At 38.8% G+C, this 21,102-nt stretch overlaps 1 protein-coding gene across 1 annotated transcript; it reads left to right on the top strand.

Moving 5' to 3' along the window:
- Positions 1-11,661: 11,661 nt before the first annotated feature.
- LOC135752116 (uncharacterized) lies at positions 11,662-15,085 on the top strand. The gene is made up of 6 exons (XM_065270485.2): positions 11,662-11,781; positions 12,239-12,586; positions 12,829-13,170; positions 14,217-14,330; positions 14,495-14,535; positions 14,644-15,085. Exons 1-6 carry the CDS (start codon positions 11,727-11,729, stop codon positions 14,782-14,784), a joined length of 1,041 nt encoding a protein of 346 aa, XP_065126557.1. The 5' UTR covers positions 11,662-11,726; the 3' UTR covers positions 14,785-15,085.
- Positions 15,086-21,102: the final 6,017 nt, after the last annotated feature.

Raw genomic sequence — 21,102 nt, forward strand, 5'->3', positions numbered from 1 at the left:
CGTCTCTTTTATCTTAAACCCATTTATCTGCAGCAGACACTTATTTTGACATGACGTGTGATGCGCATAAGTTTACATGAAGTGCAGAACACATACATTGACATGAAGAGCCACACACATAACGGGCTAAATACATGTTGTGACAAGCTTCGCATCGTGCGCTCTTGAAAAATAAGTCGCCTGTCGCCAATGGATGAGATTAGTTTGATTTTTGTGTGTGTATAAACATAATAAAGTACATAAGTAATTAACATTTCAATAGATACCTCTTTTGTTTTGTGTTTTTAAAACAGCATAGTAAATGTAACACTCTTACCTGGCTTGGCTGTGATAACAGAGTAAGGCTGGTAGAAACTAGTCTACATTGCCTTTATATATTTTGAGATCTAAAGAAATATCAGTATGCATTTAAGGTTGTGGTAAATCTTTCTCCAATATGTACTTTTTTATCATATATATAAACATTGCATTCAAAAACTAAATTCCTGTCTAGACATCTTTTGACCTCTTTTCTTCAGACCTTTGAGGTTAGAGACTTGGCTTGTAGCCTGAGAAGGTCACTGGTTTGAGTCTCACAGCAGGACGGCAGGATGCGACTGTGGTGCCCTTGAGTAAGACACCCTAACCACAGTTGTTCCCCGGGTGATGCAGTTATAGCTGCCCACTGCTCCGGGTGTGTGTGTGTGTGTGTGTGTGCATGACTTGCAGTGGGTGTGTTCGCTCCTCACTGAAATGGGTTAAATGCGGAGGTCACGTTTTACAGTAAGTATGGGTTACCACACTTGACAAAACATGTCACATTTCCACTTTTACTGTAACTTGTTTTCTATACCACCAAGATGAACGTAAACTTTTTATATTTTTTATTTTTAACGCCATTCCAGCATCTATGGCTGGACCAGTGAATATATACACAACACAAGATGATCTACAAACAAGTTGAAGAAGGAAATGTGGCATCTCTCATTCAACCTGCATGTCTTTGAACTGTAGGAGGAAACTGATATACCCAGAGTAAATCCACTCTAACATACACTTTAAAAAAATCTTTGCTGCCTTAATTTTTTTGTTTAATCAACTCAGATTTACAAATCCTTTAAACTTACTATTATTTATCTTGACAAGAGATGAGTTGCTACAACTTATAAATATTTTATAAGTTACAACAACTTATCTCTAGTCAAAAAGAAAAATTGCGAGTTGATTAAACAAAACAGAAAAATAAAAATTAAGGCAGAAAAGATTTTTTTAAAGTGCTGAGAGAGCTCCTCACAGAAAGACCTCTGGTATCTACCAATCTCAGAACAATGTGCTGAATGAGAAACAGTCGTAAGTGCATTGAGACAGCATTGTTCTGAGCCTCACCTTGTGGCACCTTCACAAAAGTGCACCACATTACTCGCAATCCTGGTCAACAATCTTCCAATCCAAACTCTCACCACATTTAAAAAACAGCTTAAATGCATCTCATGTGAACACTTGACAGAAAGAACTTCTTGAACACTGTCAGACAAAATGAGCAAAAATGATCCCTAGCTGTCACTGGGTTGGTACCCTTTCACAAAGTAAACCTAAACCTTTGCACCTAAAGAGTTCATATTAGTACCTTTTATACCTTAGAGGTACATATAGTATTGGTTCCAAATGTATATCTGTGCCAAAATGGTACATGTAGCTCTCCAACCTTTTTGTGAGAAAGGGCTACCACAAGAGCTACTTTTTAAATACCGTAGTCTACTCAAAACTTTTTATTTTATTTTGTTTATGCTTTATCATTTTTCTAAATAAAAATACATAAAAAGAAGCCAAACTTAGATAAAATATGTAAAAAACATAATTGAGTCTATTAAAGAGCACCTATTTCATTTCTAAAAAAACCTTTAGGGGTGGTTTCCAGGGCAGGGATTAGTTCAAACCAGGACTAGGGCTTAGGAGATATAACTAATTTGAACAAACATGCCTTACTAAAAACATGTGTGCATTTTGAGACAAAACAAAGGACACTGTTGTATTTTAAGATATGTCAGTGCAAGTTGTTTTCAGTTTGAACAGCTCTTACATTTATTTTAGTCAAGGACTAGTCTACTCCCTGTCCAGGAAACCGTCCCTTAGTGTATTTGGTATAATACAATGTGTTTGCGTGGTTTATGGTAAAAAACACATTCTTTTCCAAATTCCATAAATTTTTGTAGCTCCAGATTTCACTCTCCTTCTGAAACGCACGGATTTGAAAAGCTCTGTGTCCCTGATTGGCCAGCTGTACGTTGTCATTGGCCTGAATACCTCTGACGTCAGCAGGAAATGTGACGCTCCTTAACATGTTTGAAAGATTTGGTTGCTAACAGGAGTTAACTTACAGGCTGTGAGTCCGAAGTGGGAGGAATTATGATAATGTCTGTCTGTAAAATCGTTAATCGGAGAAAAGGTGCACCATGTTGGAGACCACTATGTTAAGATCTTAAAAGGGCATAGGAACAGTTTGCAACCATGTTTGAGGATTTTTAGCTCTTCTTGTATTATTGTTTCACTATGATGAATCGCTTTATTATTTCCACTTGCTTTTGTAAGTTGCTTTTGATAAAAGCATCTGCTAAATAGAAAATCTAATGTAGTTAAGCATTTACTTGCTTGGGATGTTAGTATTGAAAGAATTTACAAGAAGACTTAAAATGGATTTCTGATATAAAAACAGTGGTAAGGTACTGTATTTTTTATTAATTGGATAACCTCCTACACGGTAAAAAAATCTGAGTTAATTAAACAAAGAAATTTAAGGCAGCAAAGATTTTTTACAGTGTATAAATTTGATAGAATGGTAGGACTGATATGGCGGACATCATGACATCATGCGCAATTCAGTTCTTTTATATCCGCTTGTCAAGTCTGACGTCACGCAGCACTTCCAGGTCCAACCGATCTCAAATGTTATAGGGAAATAACATGCTAATATACTTGTATCATAATGCAAAACTACCAAAACAAAACGGATCCTAATTTTTATCTCCACAACAAAATCCGAGATGACCAGCATGAATTCATGGACGTATTTTTTTCGAAATATTACTAAATTGCTGTCAGTGATTCTTTGAGCTTGGAGACTGCTGTGAGTTTATAAACTTTTCACTTAAATGTGTAATATGAATAAATAATGCTCATAAATGGCTGTTTAATTAATTTCCTCTATTAAATTGAGTGGAGGCTTGGACCTGGAAACATTATTCCCTACATCATGATCAGGAAGGAGATTTAGGATGCCGAGGTGCAGACTTATTAGGTTTAAGAACTCATTCATTCCTGTGGCTATGAAGGCACTAAATGGTTATATGTGATTTTATTGTGATTTCATTTTGATGTTATATCCAGGTTTTATTTGGATGGCGGTATCCATCTGTGTTGATGTACTGTTTAAATGTAGTGATGCAGGGGCAGTTTTTGGAGCCCAAGACATATTTCCCCATTAAGTATACCTTAACCTTATCCTTAACCGTAACAAGCGGAAAGATGACTGGGCACTGTGCAGACAAATCAGTGTAGGAAATTGATGCTAAACACCAATCGGTCTGCGCTGCATAAAGTCGAACATCTATAGAAGGCCTAATGTTCACTGTGCACTGCATACAAAAGAAGCCGTAAGGTTTTAGGTGGAGGCCTGACGAGTTGAACACCTGCTGACACACAAGCCCTGAAGCGGAAGTCGAGGTGAACTACTGTATCAAGAAAGAGTAAGTTCCCTTTCAATACGGTTCACTTCGCATTGCGTCAGTTAGCTGACGCTATGGGGGAAACTCCTGTTTACTCCGTGACTGAAGCCTATTGGTTAACGTCTGTACAAAGTACAGACCAATGACGTTTGAACCCGCGCGCGGGAGGAACGCGTCCCTATATAAGCGCGGTTCAATCGTCAGGAGCTCATTATTTTCTCCTTCAGCGCGAACCTCTCGCTGCTCCGAAGAAAAGAAGAAGCCTTACCTCGCCGTTGACAAAAGCCCTGCAGCGGAGTCCAGGCCTAGCGTCTTCCCCTGCCGTTTTCCGGCTGAGAACCGAAGATAGCAGAGTCCAGGTCTAGCGTCTTCCCCTGCCGCTTTCCGGCCGAGAACCGAAGATAGCCTTCGCTTGCCGTGGTACGAGCCCTGTGCAGCGGACACGCCTGACGAGGTCTCTGCTGCGGCCGCCCGGTAAGATCAATATTTTTAATATAAAGCTATAAGCTAAAAGAGCAGGCGCTGTTGTAATAGCGTCCAGCACAGCGGCTCGGTGAGCCTCTCTGCTATGAATTTCCTCCGAGCGCGTTACCGGTCTGGCACCTCCCACGCCGGGACCGCGCTTATGCTTTGGTTGTCTTATCCATGTTTCGTGCTCCCCCTGCTGATGAACACACGGCGAGCCATGAGACTAGATGGATGCATAGACAAGCACACACGGACTAACCCCCCCTGTGTTCTGTCACACCGCAACCGTTCATGCTTACAGAGTCCCTTCGCTCCTCTCAAATTCAGTGGCGAGATCTCTGGCACATATATTAATCCCCCGAGTGCATCGGGTGATACCGTCACGACGCATGGCTGTTCTGTCTGTGTTGCTGCTCCCCTCTGCCGTTCCTCTCTTGTTGAGATGAACAAGCGGGGAACCGTAGACCTGGATAGATGCATACGACAAGCAAGCACGGGCGGTCTGCCCCTGTCATAGCACAGCCACTCGTGCTCCACGCTCGCGGAGTCCCTCGCTCCTTTCCCCACAGTGGTGAGGTCTCTTAACGGCTTAGCTAGCACGCGGTATTACGGCTCGCTGCCTCTAAATGCAGCTGTCCAGTGTTCAACGATTACAGAGCTTCATGCCCCTCCCCTCTGGAGCGGCGCGATCTCATTCGTCTGCTCGATAGGGCCGATTCGCCGCTATTGGAGCCAGGGGCGATTCCAGGATTTTATAAATGGGGGGGCACAGGGGGACCAAGAACCAGTCAGGGGGGGCCAATCAAAAAATTCAAATGAAAATAAATACTGGTTTAGAAAATATTAAGCATGGTTCCCAAAATCTTGTGCAATGCCACATGTTCTAATATAGATGGTATTAATTTTTTGTATTTTGCATGGATTAAACAACAGTTCTGTTCCAGAATAGTTCACTTTAAATAAATTGTCATAATTTACTCATCCTATAGTTATTTCAAACCTGTATTAGTTTTTCTTCGGCTGAACACAAAATAAAATATTTTGAAGAATCTTAGTAGCCAGAAAGTTGATGAACCCCATTGACTGCATGTTATTTTGCTCCTACATATGAAGTCAATGGGATCCATCAACTGATTTTGGTTACCGACATTCTTAACTCTTTTCTTTTTTGTGTTCAGCAGAAGAAAGAAACTCATACAGGTTTGAAACAAGTTTAGGTATATGACCATTTAAATTAAGTGAACTGTTCCTTTAAGTAGGCTATCTACATTGCGTGTAGCTGGTATTAGTTAACATTCTGACATATCAGGATTTTGGGAAAATATTAGCCTACTTAAAAATTTGTTTTTCGACTCTGTCTGATCTGACTTTCATTGTTTATTAGCCTATATTGTATTTTAACACAACTGAATGCTATTTTTTACATATTATCTTTTCTGTTGTCAGACAACAAGAAAGAGTTTAAGCTAGTGACTAAACACGACCCAATAACACCTCGTGTTTAATCCAACCAGCTGTTACTTTGTACTGCTAAAATCGACTGCGACATTGTCTGAAACAATTTACATTGAAGAGCTGATACGAGGTGATTTCGGATTACATGTGTGTCTCGTGCAAGGTTGCTCTTCTCATCTGATTGTGTTTATGAGCGCTTTTAATTTTAAATGCGAGTAATAGTTGTATTGTAGATGGCGTATTGCGCAGACAATTCAGCGCAAATTCAAAAATATCAGAAAATACTGTTAAGCGTGCGCGCGCATACCGCACCATAGGGAGGGAGAGAGAGAGCTCGTGCACAGAGAACTGGTGTGTGTGTAGGAAAACACTAACCTTTCGTTAAGTCATAATACTCGATCATCCGTTTTCTCTGTCAGTAACATCTGTTGACTGTTAACTTTTACGTGAAAAGAGAACGGAGGAACCAAGGTGGAAAACACTGCCAACTTTTAACTCCTTCACTCAGTGTCAGAGAGGCACTGTTGAGGTTCCGCACGCAGCAGTGAGAAAGCGTGCACGCGAGAGAGAGAGAGAGAGAGGCTCTGCTGAGCGCTTGCAAAAGCACATGAAGCCGTTTTAAATAGTAAAATAAAATGTAAATGGTAATCATGGAAAATCTTTTTGATTTGTGCCAGTGTTGAGTCTGTGGCTGGGCGCCCTCCTTCTCGTTTGCACGAGTCTCAAATCAAACAGTGATTGATAACTGGTCCAATTGTGCGGTGGATGGTGTCTCTTTCCTCCTGTTTTAAAAACGCGCCACTACTGTGCTCGCTTCGTCTTCGGGTTCGCGCGAGTCTCAAATCAAACAGTGATTGACAACTGGTCCAATGGTGTGGTGGGTGTCTGACAACTGGTCCAATGGTTTGGTGGGTGTCATGGTGTCTCTTTCCTCTTGTTTTAAAAACGCCCAACTACTGTGCTCGCTTCGTCTTCGCGTTCGCGCGAGTCTCAAATCAAACAGTGATTGACAGCTCTCTGGTCCAATGGTGTGGTGAGTGTCATGGTGTCTCTTTCCTCCTGTTTTAAAAACGCGCAACTACTGTGCTCGCTTCGTCTTCGCGCGAGTCTCAAATCAAACAGTGATTGACAGCTCTCTGGTCCAATGGTGCGGTGGGCATTTTCAGCTTGACAGTAAATCTAGCTGGCCCAATGAGATTGGAGGGGGGGGCACCAGGGGGGGCCAATCATATTCCAAGGGGGGGCGGTGCCACCCCATGCCCCCCCTCTAGACACGCCCCTGATTGGAGCACCAAGAACACTCATTATAAGAGAGCTTCATGCCCCTCCCCTCCTGGAGCGGCACAATCTCATTCGTCTGCTCGATAAGGCGGACACGCCTCTATTGGAGCGCTAAAACACTTATTATAGAGCTTTACTGGCCTGAGCCGATCTCACTTCAGATAGCTCATTCTTCGTCTGCCTGGTAATTTCTCTCTGGTTTAGACGGAATCAGAGGCAGAACGAATTTGTTTATAATATACTGAGGCCCGAATACCTCCCTTTATTCAGTCCCGTCCTATATCAGTGCGCTGAATATTGGTACATTCTTATATATATACCCGGTTTTTCTGCCCTTTTAATAAACGGCAAAACCGCGGGCCTCACGGCAGACTTCCTCTCTGCGATGGGTTCAGTCTGACATTAAACCACCTAGACATACTGCTCTGCTCCGTGAGCCGTTCGGTCACCGTCACTACTGAGGCTTGTGCACCTGAACGGCTGAGCTCTGGTCTCCGCAGCACAGCTGCATCAACAGAGAACGAAACTGTCTGGGAGAAAAGGGGTTATGTCGCGCCTCGGCTGGACTGCCCTGTAATGTTTTCTGTGTGCTGTTTATCCAAACATACTGTGTAATACTGTCGGCTATGCGACCTCACTATAGTGGCGAACGGTATTTAATTCCTCTAAAAAGAGTAATTTCCGTGCTTACTATACTGTGTATTGACACCCACGGTTGTACGGTGTCTCTAAACACTTTATCGCCTTACTGACAAGCAATCAGTAATACGCACACACGGCCCGCCGTCCATAATTCTATCGACGCTAGCCGAAAAGACCCCGGTTTGGCCATATACTGTGTATTGACACCCCACGACTGTACGGTGTCTCTAACACCTTTCTGCCAAATTCGCTCGCAGCCCACCTCAGTTTCTCCGCTACGATGCTGATGGCGCAAACGAGCACGGTCTTACGGCTGTTATTCTCTCTTCCTAGAGGAAGGACAGCCTCAGACTTTTGCATGGCTCCAAGCGTTTGAATCGCGCCCTCTCCGGACGGCCACTCAAAGGCTTACAGCCAAGCGGTTTATGACGTTTTTCGGCCATATAGCTGATTTATATTAGCGGATCCAAAGACGCTCACACCTCCGCTCCAATACTCGGAGATATTAAGGGTAATATCAACCTCAAGTGAGCTTGCTACCCGCCACAATAAGTTTCAAAGCTTAAAGCGCGCGCACAGTCAGACGCGCGCGGCATCTCGTTTAAGACGGGCACACGTACCCCTCTAACGAGCCTCAGAAAGCTGAATATCGTGGCATTCTGATCATAAGTCCACTTCAGTTTGACTAAGCAAAGGTCCCGCCCCGAGCTGACGGCCGGGAAGCTTGCTTAAGTTACACACGGCTGCATGAAGTGCTGTCATTACGAGCTAGCCCAGCATTTGCTGTGGGTTGAACACGCTTTACGACGGCAATCAGCCTTCGGCGCGTGGAACGCCGTTTGTCTCATATAAATCACCTTGTACTGTGAATACGGTACATTAAGAGGATGATTTAGCACTGCAGCACTCTCGACCGTGTTATTGTGATAATGCGGTCGGGCAATCTACGGTGGTTTCATTATTTACCGAACCAGACTGAGATCTCGCCCCCTGAACAAGCTGACGAGTCATCTCCTTTATAAACTCATTGCATCGCTTTATAAGCTATGTTCAATCAGAGTGATACGCATCTCATGCTTAAACTACCAATATTAACCCATTACGATGGGCGTGCGGAGATGGCATCCGTGGGACACGACCTACATTACGTGCCTTATGACACATTGACACAAGCTGCTAGGACCCCTTTCACGAGGCGTCCTTATGCAAAGTCTGATCCATTCTGTCTAGTGACATTTGAAAGTCAAAACCCCCCGCGAATCGCCGGTGGAACACTTTTCTCCTCACTACAGAGGCACGGCGGCTCTCTCCCCTACCTATATCTATGTGGCCGTGATAACAGCGAACCACACTTTTACGACCGACCATTCATTTAATTCACAAGCCTGTCATCTCTCAGATGCGGACGGCGGCGGTAACAGCGAACCATGCTTTTACGGCTGGCCATTCACTTTATTCATAAGCCTGTCATTTCTCAGATGCGGACGGTGCCCGAGGCACAGCGCTCTGGAACTGTCCAAGGTCCTGTATGACACATACGTCTGACCAACATGATCTCACAAAGTTCCGTGGGATAGTCACGGAATTTTTTGCTCATTTTTCCGTGGCATTCTCACGGATCTCCGCATATTTCCGTGGCCCTGCCACGGACTTTCTTTTCCGTGGCATTCTCACGGATTGGTTACTCAACTGCTTTTTCCTATTTTCAAACCATTGTCGCTTCGGTTTAGGGTTAGATTTGGTGTTTGCATTAGTTTGTCACTTTAAGTATTGGTTTATACTATTTTTTCTGATGTATTCTTTTATATTTTCTAAACTTTAATCAATTGTTGCCTGGCGTTGGGGTTAGAGTTGGGTTTGGGTAGGGATGTCATTTTATGTAAATCTAACCCTAAACCGAAGCGACAATGGTAAGAAAATAGGACAAAACAGTTGAGTTACCAATCCGTGAGAATGCCACGGAAAAGAAAGTCCGTGGCAGGGCCACGGAAATATGCGGAGATCCGTGAGAATGCCACGGAAAAATGAGCAAAAAATTCCGTGACTATGCCACGGAAATTCGTGAGATCAGGTTGGTCTGACGTACATCAGACGATCAGCTGTTTATCTGCGTCACAGATCACTCACTAGAGCACCTGTCAATACAGGCTATTTATGGATCGTTGACGTTATCACCTCCCGTGACAATTATGCTCACTTGTCTTAGAGCATGGGCATGTTCTTAGAGGTTTCTCATTTGACAATTGTGACACGGCCGGCTGGTCCCCGCCGTCCACGTTGTCAGTTTACAGCTTCGACATCCCTGCTTCGCGCACTATTGAGGTTTGTTGCATTAAAGGTGCGCCCATTAGCTCACCTGTATGCACGATATGGGTTTTAATTATATGCGTCCACCGTGCGCTTAGAGAAGCTCACATGTACACGCTATAACATTTTGGTATACAATAAGATGCGCTTGGGAAAGCTCACCTGTATACACAGCTGTGTTATGCTTTGTGACACATACATTGTTGTTCATCTGTGTACGTTCACGGTGCGTTGGGTGCCCACCGTTACGTTCATCAATCATATCTGTACACATTCACGGCGCGTTGTGTGCACTGATTTATCTATACGCATTCACGGTGCACTGAAGAGTTCACCCGTGTGCGCACAATTTATTATCAGAACACATGACGGCGCGCTCGAGAATCTTGCCGGCCTGTGCATTATAACACTCTGATTCATCTATATGCATTCACGATGTATTCAAGTGTTCACCTGTGCCCGTGCAATTTATAGTCAATACACATTTACGGCGCGCTTGGAAAGCTCACCGATCTGTGCACTATAATACTACCTATATGCATCCCGATGCGCTCGAGGGTGCACCGGGGTTCACACTATTGTGGTATCTGTATAATCCCACGCTACGAACCGTTCTGCCGCATATTATAGTCAGATCGGCCGTTCGTGAGCTTCGCAGATCACTCACTACGTATGTCTGTTGCTAACAGTGGTTATTTAGATGGATCGTTGAAACCATCGCACTGGCTCACGCCCCTCTATGAGCTATGTCCTATATAGAGCCCACTCTGTGCGAGTTTGGCTTCTTCATGAACTTGGTCTACAGGGGTATCTATATCTATATTTAATATCTGCTACGCGGCCGGCTGGTCTTCGCCGTCTACGTTGTCAGATTGTACAGCTTAGACGTCCCTGCCCTACGAGCGCAGGTTCTCTCGGCTCAATCATGCACGCTCATGCGTTTTATGTGTACACCACGGTGCGCTCAGCGAGCTCACCAACGTGACTCTGAATTTACTTATCTCGCACAGCCGCGGCGCGTACCTCGCCGTCTTGTGTATGTAATGTGCCCCCGGTGCGTTTAAAACCCCACCGTGTGCGCGTCAACAATTTATATGGTGCTTACACATTTGCTTTTAAAGCTGTGAATATGCCGGGTATAGGGCCACACGCAGTGTCTCTCCGGTAAGGCACTTCAGTACGTTGTGTATGCACGGCGTGATGGGATTACGTTCCCCCATAGCGTCAGCTAACTGACGCAATGCGAAGTGAACCGTATTGAAAGGGAACGCTTAGGTTACTCACGTAACCCCGGTTCCCTGAAATAACGGGAACGAAGCATTGCGTCTCTTGCCGTGCTACAAACGTCTACGCAGCGAGTGTTATTCGGCTGCGCGCTTCAGTCGAATAATAATGAGCTCCTGACGATTGAACCGCGCTTATATAGGGACGCGTTCCTCCCGCGCGCGGGTTCAAACGTCATTGGTCTGTACTTTGTACAGACGTTAACCAATAGGCTTCAGTCACGGAGTAAACAGGAGTTTCCCCCATAGCGTCAGCTAACTGACGCAATGCTTCGTTCCCGTTATTTCAGGGAACCGGGGTTACGTGAGTAACCTAAGCGTTTTCTAATATACAGTATACATAACTGTATATACTATTTCTATTGTGACATGCTCTCATATACAGTAGGTGCATCAAGGAATACATTTTTTTTGTGGGCTAAATCAATATTACAGTTGTGTAAATACTATACATTTGTTGTGGTCTACTAAAACCTTTACAAGTAAGGTAACAGGAAGCCTGTGATGTCACAAAAAGCGTGGCATCAAGGGAGGTAAAGTAAATCTTGCTGTAGTTTATCAAGAAGCAGACAAACAGACAGACTACAAGATGAAGAGGGTTTCTTTTATAATCTGGGGCTCTTTCATCCTTTTAAATCATTTATGTAAGTAAGCTTAAACAATTCTGTTATGATATACTGTGTAATGATATGTCAGATCATTTTCAGATGATTTGTCAAAAAAACATTTGATATGAGAAAACATTGCTTTCAATATTGTTTATTATTATATTGCTACTGTTTGTTCTGAAATGAAATGAAATGCAACAATGCAAAAAATGTGAAGAACTTCAAAAAATTTATTTCAGTAAAACTGAATTTTGGTTGATTTATATTTAATGATTTTAGGTAAAAATAGGACCTTATTCTTGTAATAATTCAATTATTTCGTTTAGATTTCAATATTAATGATTTGTAAATAAGTGAAATCTTGATTTAAAATTTGCATGAAATATGCATTATGATCTTGTTATGTAGAACTATGATATATTATGGTTTCTAAATTTTCTTTAGCCTTGTCATATAACCTGGATAAAATAAAAGCATTTTCTCTTTCTTACAGACATGAGCAAGTCTGATATTGTCAATCAACCAGATCGGGTGATGACCGTCTCTGCTGGTGATAGTGTCACTTTGCGTTGCTTATTTTTGAGAGATCATAATGATCCCATTGTTTGGTACAAGCAAAGACCAGGAAAACATCCTTATATTGTTGCAATGGTGCAGAAATTTGTGGCTCAACCTGTATTTTATAATGAATTTAATTCCACGCGTTTTACTATTGAGACAGGTGCCAAAGTCTGTCATTTAAAGATTTCAAGTGTTGCCTCATCCGATGAAGCAATGTATTACTGTGGATGGAGAAAGTTTGAGCTTATTTTTGCTGAAGGCACTTTTTTGACTTTGAAAGGTAAGTGTAATTCATTTATTAGAGGATACAAATATACCATTTGCTTGGATAATGTTTATTTTTTAGATCATAAATAAAAGGGATGAAAATCCTAATAAATAAAAAAAAAGAATTAATAACTTGAATTTGTGTGAAGTTCTGTAAGAGATAATTTGTTAGGATACATGAAACTATTTTTTATATTCTATATTTTAATTTTTATATTATGAAATGCATTTAAAATGTCTTCATGTCTGTTTTAGGGTCACAAAACCAGCAAAAATTTAATGTGTCTGTTATTCAGCATCCTGGATCAGCGACTGTTCCCCCTGGAGAATCTGTCTCCCTGTTCTGCTCTGTGCTGTCTGAATTCACAACTGCAGAGATGAAAATGTTCTGGGTCAGATCGGATTCAGAAAAATCTGCTCCACAAATCATTTACACTCGTGATCAAAGTGATCAATGTGAGATTAAATCTGCTACACAGAACTGTACACACAATCTGTCCAAAGACATATTCAGTCAAACAGACACTGGCATTTATTACTGTGCACTGATCACCTGTGGGAAAATTTTCTTTGGTAATGGGACAAAAATTAATATGGGTAAGTGCCTAACCTTCTTTAATAATTAAACATTTATGCAAGAAACTATAAGTTGTTTGACAAAAATGGTTACTTAAATAGATGTTTTGGTAATGTTGTTGAAAGGGCCAACTGAAATTCACAAAAAAAAAAAAAATGTACACTGTTAAATAATCTTTGTGCATTTTAAGCATGGGTTGCTGTAAGTTGACATAACTTACATAAGTTACAGTAACTTATCACTTGTCAAAATAGTTGAAATGACTTTTAAGTGCAAGATTTTTTTACAGTGCATAAAGTGACCCAATAAAGCATTAGGACCATTTTGGACACCTAAAGTAATTAAGTGTATTCATTTCATTGCAATAGTCTATATTAAATTAAACTAATACAGTAGCTCTTAAAAACAAATAATGATAGAGCTTTTCTCACAACTGTCTTTACATTTCTGGACATTTTACCTTTTCATTATTGATTTTAGTGTAAACTTTACAGGTGCTCTTGCATAGTACCACGTTAATTGTGCAAATGTTTCAAAACACGTTTGTTATTTTGAACAATATACAGCATCTATTGCTTTAAATGACTTGCTTTTATGTTTGTACTTCTTTCAAATGAATGTCACCCATTTGATTATGAAATATTTGTTATATAATACTAAAACGTTCTTACATTTCATGTGGCCTATGTCCAAATACATCATGTGGACACTTCAAATAGCCTATTTAAAACTATACGGGGCAGTTTCCCGGACAGGGCTTATCCTAGTCACAGACTATAATGCATGCTTGAGCTGCCTTAATCTATAAACATTTTGTACAGACATATCTTAACATAAATCAGTGCCATTGTTTTGTCTCAAGATGCACACGTGTATTGTTTTTCGTATGGTTTGTTTGTAAAAACTACTTAAATGTCTTAATATAACTAAGGCCTATAACTAGTCCTGGATTAATATAAAACCTGTTCAGGAAATCGCCCCTATAAGTAAACAGATAAGCAAAAATCTCCCACAAATTAGATCATGTTCACTTAAACAATGTGCTTTGACTTTCACTATGTTATAGAAAAGCCTGTGGATTTCATAGTGATTATATTGGGAGTATTATTGGGGGTTTGTGTGGTTGTGATTACTGTCCAAGCCGCCTCCAGCCATAAACAAGAAAGATACTGCAACAGAGGTGAGCATTTAATTTAACTTAAATTGCATACACAACCCTCTCCTAACTTTCTTTTAATCTAGTTCTGAAAATACTGTAACAAATAATATTAACAAGCTTTTATTGTAGTACCTGATGAATTAAATTCGATTGACTCATGCACATTATTTTTGTCTTTCAACTAGAAAATGTTGAGGACTTTGAAAATGAGCATCCTTCCAGTCAGGTGTGCTTCATAAATCTTTTATTATGAATTTAGGTCAAAATGCATTTACACTTAAATTAGAACGTATATTTATTCTGTTATTTATTATCTGTTATGTGTCTCTCATAGGGCTGTGAAGCAGTGAATTTGCATTATGCTGCCCCACATTTTAAGGAAGGAAAAAACAGAAAAGCAAGACACAAAGATGCTCAAGAAAGTGTTTACAGCCAGTTGAACGATCTCAGTGTGATTGAATATAGGATACAGTAACTGAGTAAACACTGTGGATATAACAAAAACATTTTCATAAGAGCCTCACCGGCTTTATACTGATGCACTAGAAAACATCTGTAGTCATGTCTAGCTTAATATTATTAAGATTACATTTTGAAAGGCTTAGAAAAAGTTAATTCAGAATATCTATGAGAAGTAAAACTTTGTGGAGTGAAAATTATAATTTTAATTTCATTTTCACTTTTGTGCCAAAATAATACTGTTATATTGCTTTTATTACTATAAGCAGTTTTGCAAACACAAAGTTTTGAACATGTCAAGGCACATTAAAATTAAAGCTTGTACTACACAATGTTGAAATTGCAAGGCATGTTCTTACTGTAAATTGTAGTGAAATTGCATTACCGAAATAAAGGCAGTGACCTTTTTGCTAGAGTGTTTCAGTTTTCCATTATAGATACAGTAGGTGGTCGTTTTTCTCTCAGGCTTTGATCATCAGCATCAGCAGCACATACTGTGTTGGAGGTGTGAAAAAGGGTCAATATAACGCAGTTATTTATACATTCTTGTAATGTTATTGACAGGGTCAGATGGTTCTGATAAAAGCAGAAACAAAATGAGCAGTAGGAATATTTACACAGACTTTTCATTTGGGTGGTGATGAGGAGGTGTGTGAAGAGATGACGATTGTTTGCATAAAGTATTGGACAAAGATAATTAGAATATTGGGTTACACTTTATTTTACGGCACCACTGTTACAGTGTTATTATACATTTAAGTACTAAGTAATAATCATTAACAACATGTACTTACTATAAGGTTGGGGTTTATTTTACACCGTAAAATAAAATGTTACCGAATATTGTATTAAAAAAGAATGAACAAATTATTCATTTACAAATTAAAATATTTCAATACATAACATTTAGCTTTAAATCATGATGCAGAGAGACATTATCCAAGCTGCACATTCCACCAATAATTTCAGATTTAAATATGGGCAACAGGTCTCAGTACATTTGCAACATCTTGGTACTTTGTTGAAAATAATTACAGATTTGACAAACCCACTATTTACAATATATGTATTAATACTTTCAAAATGCTAATAGGAAACATCTGTTTTAATGTGAAAAAAATCTGTGTCTTTCTAAGCCACACTTAGGCCTTGAGTTGAGGCATGTCTTTTTTTAAAGCTATGTTTTTGGACATTTTTGCCTCTATTAGATAGACAGTACGACATACAGTAATAGGACAGAAAATTACAAGGTGGAAAGTGGGGTACAGGATCGACAAAGGACCTTGAGCCAAGATTCGAACTTGGGTCACAGAAAGATGCACCACTGTCCACTACACCATCGGGTAGACAAATTCTATCATTTTGAGGTGTGTGTTTGAAATATAAAAATATTTGAAGTTTTCACTTCATCTTCAGAGCAGGAGCACACTTGTATAGTAATGGGATTAATATTTTTATTTTTGTCCAAATATTACAAAACAACTCAACAGATTGTCTCATCCTAATGACTTGATATTATTATTTAAATAAAAATAATTTGTTATTGTACTTTTCATGAAAAAATGATTGTTGATTGTTCCCAGGGATTTCTGGGCCCCCTGGCTAATTTATACTACTCCAGGGGCCTCATTTATAAAGATTTGATCGTAAAATGTGCGTATGCAAAAATCCACGGCAAAGTCCATATTTTTTTAAAAACTGTCTTTGACGTGGAAAAGTGCTTTGCGCCACTTAAGGGTCTGAGCAAACGTATGCACTTTTGCTTGTCCGATTACTGCAGGTTTTTAAAATATAAGCCATTCTTGATGGTCGGATTTAAACATTGAAAAGTGCTCATTTATATGTTTACGACATTAATTAGGCATTGTTTAAAGGTAGAGATCTGAAACTACTCAGCTTCGCACAAGGTCAAGATCATTTGCGATTTATAGATTTCACATCTGAAAGAAAGGGGTACACGCGTTTTCTGTGCGTACGTTCGTTTAATGAATCACACATACGCATTTTTGATAAATGATCTTAAGATCAAATGTAGGATGTTGTCTATGCAGCATTTTATAAATGAGGCCCCAGACCAGACAGAAAAGTTTGGGGTCCTGCTGGCCCCCCTATGTCACCAGGGCCCTTAGAATCGTCCCAATTCCCCCTCACTCCTTTACAGTGTATACATGATTGTTCCTGCCTTAAACATATCACATGGCTGCTAAGACTTGCTGGCTTGCTTGTACCAATACATGTTTTAGATGGTATAGTTTTTCAGAATAAAAGTTTTGCTGTTTTTTTACAGGTTTAGTGCACATATAAATTCCTCAAAGAGGACACTACTGGCTGTATAACACAAAACTGAAACCTGTATAAATGTTATTATGTTTTTAAAGTTGTGGTTTACTGCACAACAAAAATGTAGCCGAAGCTACATTTTGACTTATTTAGGCACAGCACCATAACTGCTTGGAGAATCTGAACAAAGGTCATTTGGTCTGCATAACGTTTTTGCAGAACAGTGGAGAAGTTGACTTCCTGTTGCTTACTCTTATTTCCTGTATTATCTTGAAAGAATGACATGTTCATCAGATGCTGGTCACTGGTCAACACGTGATGCAGACGTTGAAAGTCAAACCACAGGTTTCCATTGCATATAACGATGCGTTCGTTGGTAAAATAAGCTTATTCTCCAAACTTGAACTGCTTTAATCTGAAAGACTATTTTACCTCATTCAGCTTTTATATATGCCTGGTGCTGTGAATTTGTATGAAGTAACATCTCAAAAAGGCTTAATTCCTGTAGTGAGAAGCAAAGTATGCCATAAAATGTATTTAAAACATATTTGACCCCAATCAAAGATTATTATTTTTCAATAAAATGGTTTAAAATTGATAATTTTGACAACGCAATTTTATAGCCTATTATTTATTTTGCACATACAGTGCCGGCCTTATGAAAAATAAACCATATAAAAATCCAAAGAGTAACTAAGCAGTGGCTTTTCTTCAATGCACATTTTTAGGAAAGCCCATTGTCTTGACCCAGTTTGATTAAGCCTGCTGCTATCATATATAGTAACAGTATGTTTCCAGCAAACTATAAACATGGGGTCAAGTGCAGGTTTCTGAGCAGTCTCAGATGATAGTCTGGAGTATGACAGAGGCATGTACCACAAGAAAGCAAATAACGTGACAATGACATTTAGTCATTTAGCAGATCATTTCTAGATGCTATTATTAGGTGTCTGCTTATCAACCACACACTTTATTTAAATACAAAATATAAAGTTTAAATATTATATTATATGAATACACTGAAACAAATAATTATGTATATTTATGTGAGATTTTAGAAATGTTTTAAGTGTTTTTATTACTTTTAGTAGTTTGCTGCCCCCTTATGGTGAACTTTAAGACTTATTAACGTGAACGTTTCAGATAAGTAAAAAAAATGTCTTGCACAATAACTTTACTTCTCATTACACGTTGTGATGAAATGTATACATTTAAAACAGACAAGAAGGGCTGCATAATAGTCTTTATGGAAAATTACTTACAAAAAGAAACAAACAGAATCAAGTCTTTTGAAAGATCCTTTTGAAATGTATCCAAAAATGCTAAAAAGGCTGGGTAAATACAAATGTTGGGTTATAAATAATTATACCACGGGTCTGTTGAATGCTATTCTGATTTCGTTGAGAAATGTTCCATGGGTATGTCTTAAATGTCTTAAAAATAGGCACCAGGGGGGGTATTACAGAAACGTTCTATCTTAGGTCTTAACTTAAGATATGATGTGTTAAGTTAAGATTTTTCACAAATTCATATTACAGAAGCAAATCTTAAATTGATTTAGGATTCTCATCTTATTTCACCAAATCTTATCTCATCTCTAGTTAGGAAATCCCAAATCGCTTAATCATGTTTGGCTATCAACTGTCATGTCTGTTACCAAGCAACCAGCAATGCGTGAGCTGCTGCTACAGTAAACAAAAGAATTGTCTTTTTAATTTCAATGGGCCAGAAAAATACATTTTATTAAATTCATAGTCATCATAGTCTGTTTTTTGTATTAGTGTTTTAGCACATCATCTATCAGTTACCGTTCAATTTAAACATTAAGCTAATGTGACTTACAAAAATTAAAAAAATAATTCTTCCTAAGTGCTAGGATACTATTGTACATTTCAACATTTGATAGAGACATGACAAGAAATAGATGCTGAGTCAAGTGTGTACTGTATTCACTACAATCCCATCAAGTGTTCACGGATAAGATAACTGTTTTTTAATAATGAGGGATGACAGAAATTGAAAGATCGCTCCACTAGTGAGAAACATTGTGATTATGTGAATGTGTAAAGGTAAAAAACATTCAAAGAGTACAGTAATCCAAAAACAAACATTGATGTTTTTCATCCTCCACTTTGTTAAAAATGTAATGTCATTCTCCCGCAGCTCTATCATAATGTGATTGTTTCAGCTGGCTCTCATTAAAGTTTTAAGTTAGGACACCTGTGAGGTTACCCTAAAGTTAAGACCGTTTTTAGGATTTTTTGTCAAGTTAGGATGCTTCTGTAATACCACTTTCCTATCTGCAGTTAAGATAAGATAATGCATTTAGGAACATCATTCTGTAATAGCTTTTGTCTTAAATGAGGTCCTAACTGAAATTACCATGGTTACCAAACAGTTAAGATAAGATTTTAAAGTTAGGACTTTTCTGTAATACGCCCCCAGAGCAATATTTGTGGTAACCGTGGTATAAGCAGTACAATTGACTCCATCGTCAATTATTCCCTACATATATGCTGGGTTGCTTCAGTGTAAATATCCATGGCTGGGTAACAACAACCCAGCATGGGTTTACAGTATTTATAACCCAACGTGTGTTTTGTCCAATATTCACCCAGCCTTAGCTTAAAAACAACCCAGCATTTATGTTTTAGAGTGTAATTGTTTCCTCTCTTTATTTGTAAACATTCTAAATGCTTGGGGTAAATGTTTTGCAAAACTATGGCATAATTTTATTAAACATATAAAATATATTGCAAAAAAAAACATAACACCTTACATGTCATGTAAACTGAGAGATGATAAAGATGGCTTGACAAAACAGATATCAAGGTTCATTAAAACGAATGTGTTAAAATAACACATCTTGTGTCTAGTTAAGGACAACACATCTAATGTGTTGTCCTTTACTACTGTAAACACATCTCTGTGTTGTTATTTTTGGAACAACAAAGTTTGTGTTGTTTTAACCTACCAGTCTCACAAAATTATGTAGCCTAGCCTAATAGTCACGTATTTTTTTTGATTATTTTTCGTGATACTGTCACGAATTTCTGTTTATGTGTCATTGTCACGTATTGGTTACTTTGTCCTATTTTCGAACCATGTTCGCTTCGATTGATAGATAGATTGATTGGTAGATTTGATCTTGTGTCAGTCACAAGCATTGGTTTATATACTATTTTTTTCAGATTTATTTTTTTAAATATTTTCTACATTTTAAAACATTTAAAATGTGAGCTGGGTTTGGGTAAGGATGTCATTTTATGTAAATCTAACCCTAACCTGAAGCGACAATGGTAAAAAAAAAATAGGACAAAACAGTTGAGTAACCAATATGTGACAATGACACATAAACAGAAATTCGTGATACGATCACGAAAAACGCGGAAATTCGTGACAGTATCACGAAAAATAATAAAAAGTTGTCACTTTAATTTATTTGAACACAAAATCAACACGAAATGACACACAATATGTTAAAAAACATAAAGTTTTAAATAGCATAAAACAAAACACTGTGTTAAAAATTAACACATCCTTTCTTAAAGCGTGATATTACTGAGCTGTGGAACTGTAAAAAATTACAATATCATCTTTTTTAAACATTTTAACTTTTAAAAGAAAATATGGTTAAACAGCAGACAGTTAGACAACTAGACACTTTCAAAAAGAGAACAAAAATATGTTAAGCAACAAAAGAAATGGCAAAAACCCTGTATACATATTGTACATATGACACATTTTAAAATGTATTTATGATAAGAACCAGAATATATTAATCCTCATTCATTTACTTACAGTAGGAATGGCAGTTTTACTCCTTTCTAACGCATTTGACATCAGAGTACACACATGCTGCTTCTGGTTCTTCACTCTCTTTATTCTCACTGGAGATATTCACTGTAATATTTTCACTCTCCTCATCTTCTTCACTCTCTTTATTCTTACTGGAGATATTCACTGTAATATTTTCACTCTCCTCATCTTCAACCTACAATCAAACCATATCTATGAAAAATACTTAAAAAATTCCAAATGATTTATATTTGAT

Source organism: Paramisgurnus dabryanus, chromosome 16 (genome assembly GCF_030506205.2).
Source record: "Paramisgurnus dabryanus chromosome 16, PD_genome_1.1, whole genome shotgun sequence".
NCBI classification, from domain to species: Eukaryota; Metazoa; Chordata; class Actinopteri; order Cypriniformes; family Cobitidae; genus Paramisgurnus; species Paramisgurnus dabryanus.